The sequence below is a fragment of the Lissotriton helveticus genome, chromosome 3_1 (assembly GCF_964261635.1).
Source record: "Lissotriton helveticus chromosome 3_1, aLisHel1.1, whole genome shotgun sequence".
NCBI classification, from domain to species: Eukaryota; Metazoa; Chordata; class Amphibia; order Caudata; family Salamandridae; genus Lissotriton; species Lissotriton helveticus.
Window position 1 is genome coordinate 400,810,917 of NC_136061.1, and position 15,016 is coordinate 400,825,932.

The 15,016-nt window shown below is 48.1% G+C and overlaps 1 protein-coding gene across 1 annotated transcript in view; it reads left to right on the top strand.

Moving 5' to 3' along the window:
* PITPNA (phosphatidylinositol transfer protein alpha) overlaps nucleotides 1–15,016 on the top strand; it is a 188,307-nt gene that overhangs the window by 50,519 nt on the left and 122,772 nt on the right. Inside the window, exons 3-4 of the mRNA XM_078680168.1 lie at nucleotides 12,564–12,709; nucleotides 13,878–13,969. Coding sequence (XP_078536294.1) covers nucleotides 12,564–12,709; nucleotides 13,878–13,969 — 238 coding nt within the window. The remainder of the gene's footprint in view (nucleotides 1–12,563; nucleotides 12,710–13,877; nucleotides 13,970–15,016) is intronic.

Consider the following 15,016-nt stretch of genomic DNA (forward strand, 5'->3'; position numbering starts at 1 on the left):
AGGGAACAGCTTCGGGGAAGCGGGTGGCGTAATCAACGAGAACCAGGGCGTAGCGACACCCGCTTCGGGAGGGTATGAGTGGCCCTATGATATCCATTCCGACTCGACTGAATGGTACGTCAATGAGGGGGAGCGGGAGTAAGGGCACTTTGGGTGGCCGGTATCTGCTATTTTTCTGGCAAACTGGGCATTCTCGACAGTAGGTTTTCACCTGTTGATGGACACCTGGCCAATAGAACTTCTCGAGAATGGACAGGCTTGTTTTTTCGTCGCCAAAGTGGCCCCCCAGGAGATGGCTGTGGGCGAGGAACAACACCTTGTCACGAAAGGGACCGGGGATTAACAATTGGGGAGGTTGTTGTGGTCCACCCTTTCTGTATAATAGTCCTGCTTTCTTAAAGAAATAGGGACCTACTTGTAAGGGGTGTTCGTTGTCTACAGCCCTTGCCCACGCTTCTTGTAGGAGGGGGTCCTCCCTCTGTGCAGCTCTGAAGTCCCTGTCTGTCTGCCAGTGGTGTTCAACTGGGATCACGGGGAATGCACTGGAGTAGCTTTTCTTCTCTTGTCGTCTCTGCGTCCGTGTCTTCTTGGGTCGGGACGTCGTGTCCCTTATCGGCTGTTCCTGAGAAAAGGGGTCTTCTTTCCACCATCGAGCAAAGGAGTCAGTGGTATCCTGTAGGACAGTGATTCCCAAACTGTGGTCCGTGGACCCCCAGGGGTCCGTGACACATTCCCAGGGGGTCCGTAGGCAACAGTTTTAAAAGCACAGAAATGTTCCTTGTATAATTAGCAGCCTTCCAGCAACAATAAAAGTGTCAAGAGAATGCCAGTGATTAATGTACCTGCTGGAGCTGAGGAGAGTTTTGTTCAGTGGCAGCTTTGATTGAACTAATGTAGCACAGAGGGTTAATGTGCCTACTGCAAAGAACGTGTATCATGCATCTTAAAAAGCAGTATTTTATGTGCATAGGTTCGTAGTTACTGCTTTTGTCACAGAAATTCTTTTGTTACTGTGCACTTCATAAATGACAATCGTAATCTAGCAGAGGGACCTATACACTGTCAAAGAGCTGCTTGCAAACTGCATGGTACCAGTTATTAACTTATATTTTTTTCCCAGTTATTCATTATGCTGATGCTGCTAAAACGATTTATTTGGGTGGAAAAGCATTTTTAATGATAAAGTCAGTGCTAGCCACTGTATTATGTTCTGAATCCTGAGTTTGTGCTTTTCCAGACCAAGCACTCTTTAAACATTTTATATACACACTGATTTACATGTATGATTCAATGTCTCTATATGTTATGTAAAGTGCTCTGACATCCTACAATGGTATGAGAGATTCTATAAAACAGATAAAATACATGTGACAGAGGGGCTATTACTTCAATATTAAATACTATGGGGCATATTTATGAGTTCTGGCGCATCTCTGCAAATCAGCAGGGATGCGCCAGAACAAATGCGTCACGCAAAACTACCCTTGCGTCACGGCGGATGCGCCGCATTTACAATGCGGCGCGCAGTGGCGCAAGGGTAGGCAGATGCGTGATGCATCTCGTTGCGTAAGGGCGGCGCATCGCTGTAGTCGCGTCGCAAGCGCGACGCGACTCCAGCAATGCTCGGGTGTGCCCTATACTTAACGTGCTGTGTCAGTCCTTACGCCTGCTTCAAGCAGGCATAAGGAATTGACGTAGCAGCGTCGCACAAGTGCCTGCGTGAAATCTTGTAGATTTAACGCAGGCACTTTTGCGAGGCGCACCTGCCCCGGAACGCCCACCCTGCGCCGGAACGCCCACATTAGGCGCAGGGCTTTACAACGTGATGCATCTGCCTAGATGCGTCACGTTGTAAATGGGTCATAGGGATGCACCACGTTTACGCCGCCGTTGCGTGACGCAACTGCGACGTAAACGTGGCGTAAGTGCCTTGTAAATCTGCCTCTAAGTGCCAGGTGTACGGTCTGTTTTTATATGCGCGAACGGGTTTCGCAACCCCGTTTATGAATGCAAAAACCTATTGAGCCATGTACATAGCCTATTTCGCGAGTCGCAATTTGTTTGCGACTCGCTAAATAGGTTTTGCAACTTGCTATTTGGAAGGGGCATTCCCTTCCAAATAGGGAGTCTCAAAACCATGTACAAATGTTTTGCGGTCACAAAACAGTCGCAATTACCACCTACTTCAAGTAGATGGTAATGCATTCGCAAATGGTAAGGGGTCCCCAGGGGACCCCTACCCCTTTGCAAATGCATGCAAGATTATTTTCTAAGGGCAGGCAGTGGTCCCAGGGACCTCTGCCTGCCCTTAGAAAATGAAAAAGAAAACGTTTCATTTTCTTTTTTATTTTAAATGCATGGTAAATAGGCTGCATTTTTTTTAAACTGCTTTATTTAAAAGCAGTCCGAGACATGGTGGCCTGCAGAGCCCAGCAGGCCACCATCCCTGGGAGGGCTGGCATTCCCAATGGGCTCGCAAATTACGAGAGGTTCATTAATATTAATGAACCTCGCAATTTGCGACCCCATTGGGAATCCCAAACAGTGTTAAACACACTGTTGTACATTTCATTTAGCGACTCGCAATTTGCCACTCGCAATGTGTCGCCAATTGCGAGGCGCTAAATGAAATGGTCGTACATCTGGCCCCAAAATCCTTAGTACTTTGAGTATTTGTTTTGTGTGCACACGTGTGTATTTTTTTCGAATTACTGTTTTAATTTTGAAATTTAACTCATACAATTTGCTTGGGGGTCCCCGGCTTCCAGTGGTGACTCAATGGGGGTCCTCAGGAGTCAAAAGTTTGGGAACCACTGCTGTAGGAGACTCGGAAGGCCTGAATAATCACTCCCCAGAATAGCTTGTTCTGGGAGGTTCGGTACCAGTCCGACGGTGAGGTCGGTTCCAGGATCTGCGGGGTGTTGCACTCGAATCCGGGCCGTAGGGTACCTTTTGGTGTCACCATGGACGCATTGTATGTCGACCATCCCGGTAGGAGGTCCAACAGGAGTCAACATGTCTTGTGGTCTGAGGACGCTTTGCCGACACCCCGTATCAGCAAGGGCAAGAACAGGGTGACCATCGATGTGCACGGGACAGTGAAAAGGGGGAGGAGCGGTTACCGGGGCGACACACACATAGTTCCTGACAAGACCAACGTCCATGGGTTCGTCCTTTTGGGGACACATGCGGGCGATATGGCCATACCCTCCGCAGTTGTAACATTGTGGTCCCGGGTTAGGAGGTCGGTACAGGACGGTGGGTGGCATGAAGGGTGGCGGGTCGGGTCTTCGTGGAAGCAAGGGTCGGTGTGGACGACCACTTGTAGAAGGGTGTTGTCTGTTAGGGTGCTCATCTCTGCCCCGTTGTAGTTCTTGTGCTCTGCTATAAGCCACCGCTATTTCTACAGCTGTCTCGAAGGTGAGACGGGCATGTTGTCTGACCCATCGCTGGGTGGCTGGGTGAAGGGAAGCCAAGAATTGCTCTAAGAAGATTGTCCCTAGAATATCTTCCTTTGTGGCCGTGTCAGGTCTCAGCCACCGGTTAGCCAGGTCTTTAACGCGAAAGGAGAGGGCTCTGGGGTTCTCTTGAGGCCCTTCCTTGGCCTGCCGCAGTTTCACCCTGTATGTCTCATCGATACCCAAACGCCCAAGGATACATTTCTTTATGTCCTCGTAGGGTGTGTTCCCCTGGATGTTGGCTTGCTGGTAGGCGGCCTGTAGGTCGCCGGTCAAAAGGGGGCCCACGTATTGGCCCCAGCGGTCGGCGGGCCATGGGGCGGCCTGGGCAAGTCTCTCGAAATTTGTGAAAAAATAGTCCGGGTCGTCTCCTGGTACATATTTTTGCAGGACAATCGAAGTGAGGGAGGCAACCGGTCTTTGCTGTCCCAGGGCGTCGCTGAGCTTTCCCATGGCCTGATCGTGTGCTGCTCCCTGGCCTTTGAGGACGTCATGTAACTGGCCTCTGTCGTCCTCTGCGGTCTTCAGGAACCGCTCCATGAGGGCTCCCCACTGCTCCTGGGTTTCCGCCATTTTCTGTACGACGGCCTCCATGCTTCCAGCTGATCCCACTTCTGACACCACCTGTGATCGTGGGACGATGGCGGGCTGGAATATCAGGCATGGAGGGCGTATGTAGTGTGCAATAGCGTATCTTTTATTGTGCAAGAGATCAGTGATAGTACAAAGCTGGAAAGACGCAGTACAAAAGCGAAGGTCGTGGAGAGGACGCCTCGATCGTCTTCTGCGGGGTCTTCGGATTCGGATGGTCCCTCGGGGAGGTCGGATGCTGGGGAGTTCCTCGGAGGTAAAGGGACAAAACAAAGGAGCGGTTAGTCCAGCTGTTCTTTCTATGGTTTGACCCGTAACCAGCACCCGGGGGTTAGTGAAGGGGTCGACGGAAACGACGGTGAGGGAAGGGGGGAAGGGATGGACTCGGGAGGAAAGGGAAAAGAGAAAAGAGTGCTTGGTGGGGGGCGTGAGGGGTGTCCTATACACTACGTGCTGTACAAGTGGTGACGTGCTATACAAGTATTCAACAGTGATGGCCAGGCCTGGTGTGACTAAGAGAGGTCAATATTTACAAGGCACCTAGTGTGCTTACAGAGGTGGATTGTTGGTACTCACACGCTCAGCCGCAACTCCCTGGTGAGTTGCGGCCGCTCTTCAGCCTCCTCCTCTGGACTCCACCAGTCCTCGCTCCACTCTTCGTCCTCTTCCTTCGTCTGGTCTGCCCCTTCTCCGGTCTGAGCCTCCTGCCACGAGTTTGCTGCTCCGACGGCGTCTGTCCCGGCTTCTCCTTTTTCCGTGTTCCGGCTCAGTCGTTGAGGAGAGACTTCCGGGGTCATGGGGGTGTGGTTCTGGTCCGTGCCCGCTCCTGATAGGTTCCTGCAAGGAAAAGAGGGGAGGGGTGCGGGTTGTCATGGTGATGTCCACGGACGCCTCAGGCTCGCTGTCCGAGAAGGGGGTGTGTCCGAGAACAGGCGGTCCGGGAGGGGTCCGGGACCGCCCCGCATCACATCCCCTTTCCCTAGCTGTCCTTCTTGTACTGGTTGGGGTGATGGGATATCTGGAGAGGAAGTCGGCATTCCCTTGTTCCGATCCCTTCCGATGGAAGGTTTTGAAGCGGTATGGTTGTAATGACAAGAACCAGCGAAGGATTCGGTCATTGTGCCCCTTGTTCCAGGCCATCCATTCTAACGGGGCATGGTCGGTGTATATGAGGAATTCCCGACCTTCCAGATAATAACGGAGACTCTCGACAGCCCATTTTATGGCGAGAGCCTCCTTTTCAACGACCGTGTAGTTCATTTCACATGGAAACAGTTTTCTGCTCAAAAATAGGATGGGTCTCTCGTTCCCTTTCTCATCCGTCTGGGAGAGAACGGCTCCTAGACCCTGGTCAGAGGTGTCGGTTTGCAATATGAAAGGGCGGTTGTAGTCTGGACTGACCAATACAGGCTTAGTGGTCAAAGACCGCTTCAGTTCATGAAAGGCCTGTAGGAGTGTGGGTGTAGGGTTTCTTAGGGTGACATCGGTCTTGGCTGTTTTCTTGAGCAGATCCGTGAGGCGCGCCATGAAGGCCAAAGGGCAAAACCGTGAATTGGTATAGTCCTGCCGGGGTGGAGAAGGCAGTCTTTTTCTTGTCCTGTTCCCTAAGGGGGATCTGCCAATACCCCTTGCAGAGGTCGAGTGTGGAGATGTATTTAGCTTTCCCTATCCGTTCGACCATTTCGTCAACCCGAGGTAAGGGATATGTGTCAAAGGCGGACACCTTGTTCACCTCGCGGAAGTCTATACAAAAACGTATCGACCCATCGGGCTTGGATACCAATACGATAGGGGAATTCCAGTCGCTTATGGAGGGTTCAATGATCCCCATTCGTAACATCTGATCAACTTCCTGTTGTATAGTGTTCCTACGGGCCTCGGGGACCCGGTAGGGTCTCAACCGGACTACCTTCCCTGGTTCTGTATGTATGGCATGTTCTGTAAGTGTGGTGTGCCCTGGGGAGGAAGAAAACACCCGGTGGGAGGGCAGGAGCGCCTCTCTGAGGGACTGTTTTTGTTTCTCCGGTCAGCTCGGGGTCAAAACAAGGATCAAAAGGAAGAGCCATGTGGGGGATATCAGAGGACAAGACGGGCCGTGGTCCCTCTCATTTCTTAAGGAGGTTGATATGGTATATCTGTGTCGTGCCCCGAGCGGAGTCAAGCTCCAGCTCAAACGTCACAGGGGTCACTTGTCGGAGAACCGCGTAAGGGCCTTGCCACTGACCTAACAATTTCTGATCCGAGGATGGCATCATCAAGAGGACCAGATCTCCGACAGAAAAGGTACGGTCTTTGGTGCCTCGGTCGTATTGTCTTTTCTGGGCATGTTCCATGTTTTGACGGACTATGTTCCGTACAACAGCTAGGTGAGTTTTTAGGTTTTCGACATACTCAGGGAGGGGTCGTGTACGGTCAGGTTCGGCTTCCCATGCCTCTTGGGCCATATCCAAAAGGGTACGGGGAGGCCGACCATACAGGAGCTCAAAGGGCGAATACCCAGTACTACTCTGGGGTTTACATCGGATGGCAAACAGGGCCAAGGGCAACATCTCTTCCCATCTTTTGGCTTCCAGGGCCAACAGTTTCTTGAGGGTTTGTTTTAGTGTTGCGTTATAACGCTCGACCAACCCATCCGTTTGGGGATGGTATGCTGAGGTTCGGATCTGTTTTATCCCAAGGTGAGAACATACTTGTCGCATGAGGCTGGAAACAAAAGGGGTGCCTTGATCGGTCAGTATCTCCCGGGGAAACCCTACCCTGGAAAAGACAGCTATTAGGGCTTTAGCTATGCTTTGAGTGGTGGGATGACGCAAGGGAACAGCTTCGGGGAAGCGGGTGGCGTAATCAACGAGAACCAGGGCGTAGCGACACCCGCTTCGGGAGGGTATGAGTGGCCCTATGATATCCATTCCGACTCGACTGAATGGTACGTCAATGAGGGGGAGCGGGAGTAAGGGCACTTTGGGTGGCCGGTATCTGCTATTTTTCTGGCAAACTGGGCATTCTCGACAGTAGGTTTTCACCTGTTGATGGACACCTGGCCAATAGAACTTCTCGAGAATGGACAGGCTTGTTTTTTCGTCGCCAAAGTGGCCCCCCAGGAGATGGCTGTGGGCGAGGAACAACACCTTGTCACGAAAGGGGCCGGGGATTAACAATTGGGGAGGTTGTTGTGGTCCACCCTTTCTGTATAATAGTCCTGCTTTCTTAAAGAAATAGGGACCTACTTGTAAGGGGTCTTCGTTGTCTACAGCCCTTGCCCACGCTTCTTGTAGGAGGGGGTCCTCCCTCTGTGCAGCTCTGAAGTCCCTGTCTGTCTGCCAGTGGTGTTCAACTGGGATCACGGGGAATGCACTGGAGTAGCTTTTCTTCTCTTGTCGTCTCTGCGTCCGTGTCTTCTTGGGTCGGGACGTCGTGTCCCTGTATCGGCTGTTCCTGAGAAAAGGGGTCTTCTTTCCACCATCGAGCAAAGGAGTCAGTGGTATCCTGTAGGAGACTCGGAAGGCCTGAATAATCACTCCCCAGAATAGCTTGTTCTGGGAGGTTCGGTACCAGTCCGACGGTGAGGTCGGTTCCAGGATCTGCGGGGTGTTGCACTCGAATCCGGGCCGTAGGGTACCTTTTGGTGTCACCATGGACGCATTGTATGTCGACCATCCCGGTAGGAGGTCCAACAGGAGTCAACATGTCTTGTGGTCTGAGGACGCTTTGCCGACACCCCGTATCAGCAAGGGCAAGAACAGGGTGACCATCGATGTGCACGGGACAGTGAAAAGGGGGAGGAGCGGTTACCGGGGCACACACACATAGTTCCTGACAAGACCAACGTCCATGGGTTCGTCCTTTTGGGGACACATGCGGGCGATATGGCCATACCCTCCGCAGTTGTAACATTGTGGTCCCGGGTTAGGAGGTCGGTACAGGACGGTGGGTGGCATTAAGGGTGGCGGGTCGGGTCTTCGTGGAAGCAAGGGTCGGTGTGGACGACCACTTGTAGAAGGGTGTTGTCTGTTAGGGTGCTCATCTCTGCCCCGTTGTAGTTCTTGTGCTCTGTTATAAGCCACCGCTATTTCTACAGCTGTCTCGAAGGTGAGACGGGCATGTTGTCTGACCCATCGCTGGGTGGCTGGGTGAAGGGAAGCCAAGAATTGCTCTAAGAAGATTTTCCCTAGAATGTCTTCCTTTGTGGCCGTGTCAGGTCTCAGCCACTGGTTAGCCAGGTCTTTAACGCAAAAGGAGAGGGCTCTGGGGTTCTCTTGAGGCCCTTCCTTGGCCTGCCGCAGTTTCACCCTGTATGTCTCATCGATACCCAAACGCTCAAGGATACATTTCTTTATGTCCTCGTAGGGTGTGTTCCCCTGGATGTTGGCTTGCTGGTAGGCAGCCTGTAGGTCGCCGGTCAAAAGGGGGCCCAGGTATTGGCCCCAGCGGTCGGCGGGCCATGAGGCGGCCTGGGCAAGTCTCTCGAAATTTGTGAAAAAATAGTCCGGGTCGTCTCCTGGTACATATTTTTGCAGGACAATCGAAGTGAGGGAGGCAACCGGTCTTTGCTGTCCCAGGGCGTCGCTGAGCTTTCCCATGGCCTGATCGTGTGCTGCTCCCTGGCCTTTGAGGACGTCATGTAACTGGCCTCTGTCGTCCTCTGCGGTCTTCAGGAACCGCTCCATGAGGGCTCCCCACTGCTCCTGGGTTTCCGCCATTTTCTGTACGACGGCCTCCATGCTTCCAGCTGATCCCACTTCTGACACCACCTGTTATCGTGGGACGATGGCGGGCTGGAATATCAGGCAATGAGGGCGTATGTAGTGTGCAATAGCGTATCTTTTATTGTGCAAGAGATCAGTGATAGTACAAAGCTGGAAAGACGCAGTACAAAAGCGAAGGTCGTGGAGAGGACGCCTCGATCGTCTTCTGCGGGGTCTTCGGATTCGGATGGTCCCTCGGGGAGGTCGGATGCTGGGGAGGTCCTTGGAGGTAAAGGGACAAAACAAAGGAGCGGTTAGTCCAACTGTTCTTTCTATGGTTTGACCCGTAACCAGCACCCGGGGGTTAGTGAAGGGGTCGACAGAAACGACGGTGAGGGAAGGGGGGAAGGGATGGACTCGGGAGGAAAGGGAAAAGAGAAAAGAGTGCTTGGTAGGGGGCGTGAGGGGTGTCCTATACACTACGTGCTGTACAAGTGGTGACGTGCTATACAAGTATTCAACAGTGATGGCCAGGCCTGGTGTGAATAAGAGAGGTCAATATTTACAAGGCACCTAGTGTGCTTACAGAGGTGGATTGTTCGTACTCACACGCTCCGCCGCAACTCCCTGGTGAGTTGCGGCCGCTCTTCAGCCTCCTCCTCTGGACTCCACCAGTCCTCGCTCCACTCTTCGTCCTCTTCCTTCGTCTGGTCTGCGCCTTCTCCGGTCCGAGCCTCCTGCCACGAGTTCGCTGCTCCGACGGCGTCTCTGTCCCGGCTTCTCCTTTTTCCGTGTTCCGGCTCGGTCGTTGAGGAGGGACTTCCGGGGTCATGGGGGTGTGGTTCCGGTCCGTGCCCGCTCCTGATAGGTTCCTGCAAGGAAAAGAGGGGAGGGGTGCGGGTTGTCATAATGATGTCCACGGACGCCTCAGGCTCGCTGTCCGAGAAGGGGGTGTGAATACCTGTAACCGATCCTGTGTAACGCTTCGTTGGTCCAGCTGGATTGAAAGTGGCGTGGAGGAGGAGAATATATATATATATATATATATATATATATATATATATATATATATTCTCCACGCCACTTTCAATCCAGCTGGACCAACGAAGCGTTACACAGGATCGGTTACAGGTATTCTTTATTCTGCAAATACAGCTGGGAAAAGGTGCATAACGCGTTTCGGGCTGTGCAAGCCCTTGCTCACATGCAACAATTGTTTGTAATTTTTATAGTGCTTGGTGACTGCGCAAACCCAGCCCTCTGATCCAGTCATGTGACCATAGACATAGACAACATATCAATTATTATGGGTCATTACTGTGCAAAATACGCGAAAAAGAAATTAAAATTAACATTTCTTTATAAGCTTATTCCTTGGAATCTTCAGTTATTACAGTATAAATCCTAGAAGATGTTTGGAAAACACTGTGTAAACCAAGAATTCTTATATATATAACCTTGCGTACATCACATATTGTCAAGGAGGACTTGTGTAGGAAAGTGCATTTTAAAGTGAATAATGTAGTGCAAAACAATGCATGTCTAAAGTGCAGAACAGGAAAAAGTGCCATGTGTCAACATTGGAGTATAAAGTGCTACAGTCAAAGATAAAACTACCTGTATAAATATATCTAAATAAATTAGATGCAATTAATACTATTTTTAGAATATAAACATATTTTAATATGTATTAAAGCATAACCTAAAACATTTCATAATAAATACAGAGTTTATCATAAATAACTGTTTAAAACACCCAGTGGATAAGAACAGTATTAAAAAGTAAATAGAGGATTGTAGGGAAAACAGGATATTTAATATATTTACACATGTTGAAAATGCAGAAGGACTAAGAGTATATCCTTTTTGGCTAACAGGGAACCTGACTAGCCAGCAGAAAAAATCAAGAACGTATCTATCCACATTGAAGCAAAATTGGGGATATAGCAATCCATTCATGTATCCCCAGGAAACAGGAAACCTGACTACCTGGGGTAGATATACTGTGCTTCAAAGAATTATATACAGAATTTCACAAATTATGTAAGAGTTACCATCATTTTATAAGAACGTGTGTAGATCCTCAGTGTTATTTAGCCCATTGGGCCATTTGCTATCGTACTCAAGGATCATACTGGATTCCAATTGCCGTAATTTTAGTTCTCTATGGCCTCCCCTTCGGGATTTAGGGACAGCTGCCACTACATAATATTTCAAGCAATTAATATCTTTATTATGCTTAAGTTCGAAGTGGCGGGCCACAGGGTAGGTGGTGTCGCTGTGTAAAATAGCTCTTAAATGTTGTAAGATCCTGACGTGCACCTGTTGTTTGGTACTTCCGATGTAATTGAGGCCACAGGTGCACGTCAGGACATATACAGCGAATTCTGATTTGCAGGTATGGTTACCTACTATTGGAATTTCCTCAGAACTAAAGGGAGTACAATAATGGGTTTTGTTAACTCCGAACTTACAGGCACGACAGCTCGAGCATTTGCGAAATCCTGTTGCCGGAGCCAGCCAATTGGGTTTCTGCTTTAATTCAGGACTAGGTTGGTCAAGAATTGTTCCCATATTGCGAGCTCTACGGAAAGTGACAGTAGGTTTAGATGGCAAAATAGCTCCTAATATATTGTCTGTAAGGACAATTGGCCAATTTTTATTAATGATCTTTCTGATGGTCTTTTCTTGATCACTAAAAGCTGTGATGAACCTTGGACATGTATTTATATTGGCTGACTGTTCTGAGTCTTTAAAGTTAGTGTTGTCTAATGGGTCAGGAAAGAGACTCTGCCGGGATCTCATATTAGCTTTAGCCAAAGCCTGATCAAATATAGTGTATGAGTATCCTCGGTCTTTTAATCGATCTCGCAGTTCCATGACACACTTATCAAATTCGTCAGCGGAACTACAAATTCTTTTAAGGCGCAGAATTTCACCAAAAGGAATACTATTTATGGTGTGTCTGGGGTGAAGGCTGGAGGCGTGAAGAGTGGTGTTACCTGCGGTGGGTTTTCTAAACAATGTGGTTTGAAGTTTATTGAAATCATCAATATAAATTTTGACATCTAGGAACTCAACCTGTGATGCACTAATGTGCGATGTAAACCTTAAATTCAGGGAGTTGTTGTTGATTTCTCTAATAAAAGCGTCCGCTTCTGCTTCGTCTCCTTGCCACACAATGAAAATATCATCAATATACCTCAGATATTTGATAACTTTCTCATTCATCCACGTTTTATGTGCAATGTTAAGGACCTGCTCCTCCCACCAGCCCACGTGCAAGCACGCGTAGCTGGGGGAGAAGCAGGCCCCCATTGCTACACCCCTCAACTGTCTCCAAACATCTTTACCAAATGTAAAATAGTTGTTGTTCAGGCACCATTCCATTAGACTTAGAATCACCTTGTTATGCTCATAATATTCAATCGATCTCTGACTCAAGAAGTGACTTACAGCATAACCCATTGGTATGCGCTATACTGGTGTTAAGAGATTCGACATCCAAGGTTATTAAAAGCATGTCCTCTTGCCACTCAATTACGTCTATTTTCTGTAAGAAGTCACTTGTATCACGAATATAACTTGGCAAATTATATATATGTATGTGATTTTGTCAATATCTTTTAAGGCACTATTGATGTATGCCAAAATATATATTTATTGGGCCTATTTATGTATATTTTCCCATATTGTACTTTCAAATAAATATAATTGTTTACCTTGCAAAAGTATTTGAGACAGTGGTCAACACTTTGTGCCCCATGATTTAATGCCTTTCTATAACCTATTTCGAAATTAAAATGTTCTTCCTAATGAAACATTTCAGTATCAAGTGGGTCAGTTGTACTCCGTAGCCGAAGCCAGCAAAAATGAGACCGGTGGTGGTGAAGGAGTCGAAGTGCTCAAGAATGAACCGTACGAAAAGGATGGAGAACGAGGACAGTATACTCATAAGATCTACCATCTGCACAGGTAAAGAACCCTGGGCATCATTCACACTGGATCATCTTAGTTCTCGTGTTCTTTGACTTGAAAGACAAGTTTCTCTATATGTGGTTCTCAGTATAGCATGCTTCCGTTTGTCTGTGCCTTTCCATGCCATGGTATGTCTGTGGCCCTGTGCCCCTTTGTGGCGTTATCTGTGACTCAATGCTATGCCGACTACAGTGGGGACCATGTTTGCAATGTTACCCTCTGCTAGGCCTCATGTGCAATGCGTCCTAGCTTTTACTTAATCTGTAGTCCCATATGCCTTGCTTCACTAAGTCGGTGGCCTTGTATACCATGTTTCCTTGAGTCTTTGACATTATATTAAATGCTTCTCTGCACCTCTTTGTATGCTGTGGTCCCATATCTATGGCACTGTATTTCATGGCCCTGTATCAGTGACTCTCTGCAATGCACCCTGTATGCCAATGTGCTGCCCACTACTTGGTCTCATAGGTAGTGCTTATTGTATCTATTACCCTATGTATTGTTCCTATGTCTGTGGTTCTGTATGCAATGCTCTCCTGTATATGTGGCTTCATTTGCTTTGCTCCTTTGTAGCTGTGATTTTGTGCGCTGTACTGTCCTGTATCTGTGCACCTTGCTGGCCTTTATCTTTGGCTCCATCCTTTGCTGCATTTTACTTGTAGACCAGACACCTGCGATTCACGATGTCATGCTCCCCTGTATACCTTTCTCTGTATATCCTGCTGCCATGTAGCTATGGTCCGGGAAGCTTTATTCCAGATTGCGCTGGTTCACTATGCCATGCTGTCACTCATGTCACTACACACTTACGGGGTTTGTTCACTAGGAGCACCTATTACTAATCTTGTGTGTAAATTCATCTTTACTGTGTCCATATTGTATGCTAGTCCAATCACTAAGTTTTTTGTTTTTGTTTTATTGCTAGAAGGGTTTCATATTAGCTCTCACTGAGGCTCCCCAAGATAGTATTGCTCCTGAAGTGAATCCGTAGGAGTATGTTTCCTGTTGACTTTGAGGCTAAAGTACATCATACCATGTTACATTATAAATATGGCTCTCTATACCATGCAGTCATGTAGTTGTAATTCAGATTGTATTTATTTATTTATCTAGATGACTAACTGTTTAATGTGCTAACATTTGCTTTATTCTCACATTTTTGAAGCAAAGTCCCACCATATGTGAGGATGTTGGCTCCTGAAGGAGCTCTGACCGTGCATGAAAAAGCCTGGAATGCTTACCCATACTGCAGGACCAGTGAGTATCAGTGTTTCATGTGAGAGGGGCGTGGAATGTGGAACAAGGGAGTGATCGTCCATCATTTGGGGGATAGAGATCAACAGTGCACGCTGTTCTACTATGATTTTGTCAATATAACAAATGGGGGTAGTCTTGTTCACAGCCTCTGTTTAAGTTCCCTTAGACAACATGACTTCCCATCCACAACGTTTAAGGATGGTGTTGTGCAGGTCATCTTTTTGTGGTTGTGGACACCTATTTGACTAGTCCCTGAGTTTCTTTTCCCTGGTGGCGTCAGTGGACGGTTCCTACCAATCTTTGTGGACGACTGTGTATTTCCTGGTTGCATTGGGGATAGCTCTCACTAAACCAAGCAGTGCTAAATAAGGCTCCATTCGAATGCTAAAGTTAATCTTCGTGGTTATTTTCTCAATCACCTTGTCAGTATATGTAAGTCCCATGGCAAGACCAAGCTAAGTGCAGAAAAAACTGTATTTGATTTCCTACAATATCTACATGTCTAGTCTTCCTTAATGCTTTGTTTCCACGTTCCCAGAGGGTATAAGTTCTGTGGATACATTTTGCAACATTTGAAGTTTCCAATTTGGGAACGCGATCCTATTTGCGCACAGCAGAACTCCCACTCTGCTTTTGTTAATTTGTTTTCATTTATCTCTGGAGGATGGAATTATAACTGTAGCCTCTTCCTGCATGGAAGAGTACAGTGTTGTAATCAAATCCCTAGTGGCCTTGGCAATTAGTAACACTTTAAAATACTGAAGCGTTTTAATGGAAGGAGGTTCCATGGGAAAAGTGGGAAACCCACCTTTGTACATCAACCTTAACCAGTAGAAAAGTAATATATCTAGGGTTGTGTGATTTGGTTTTTCCTTATATATACAGGTATGAATGAAGTGCCCCTCCTGAAACGGCACGCACTTGTATGGGCATGGGATAGACTGCTTATCAGAGGCAGGTAAAATCTGACAAGTAGTCCATCCCATGCCCATACAGTGCACACTGTTGTATCTATGAATGATCTGTTGCGTGGGATTTGTTACCAGA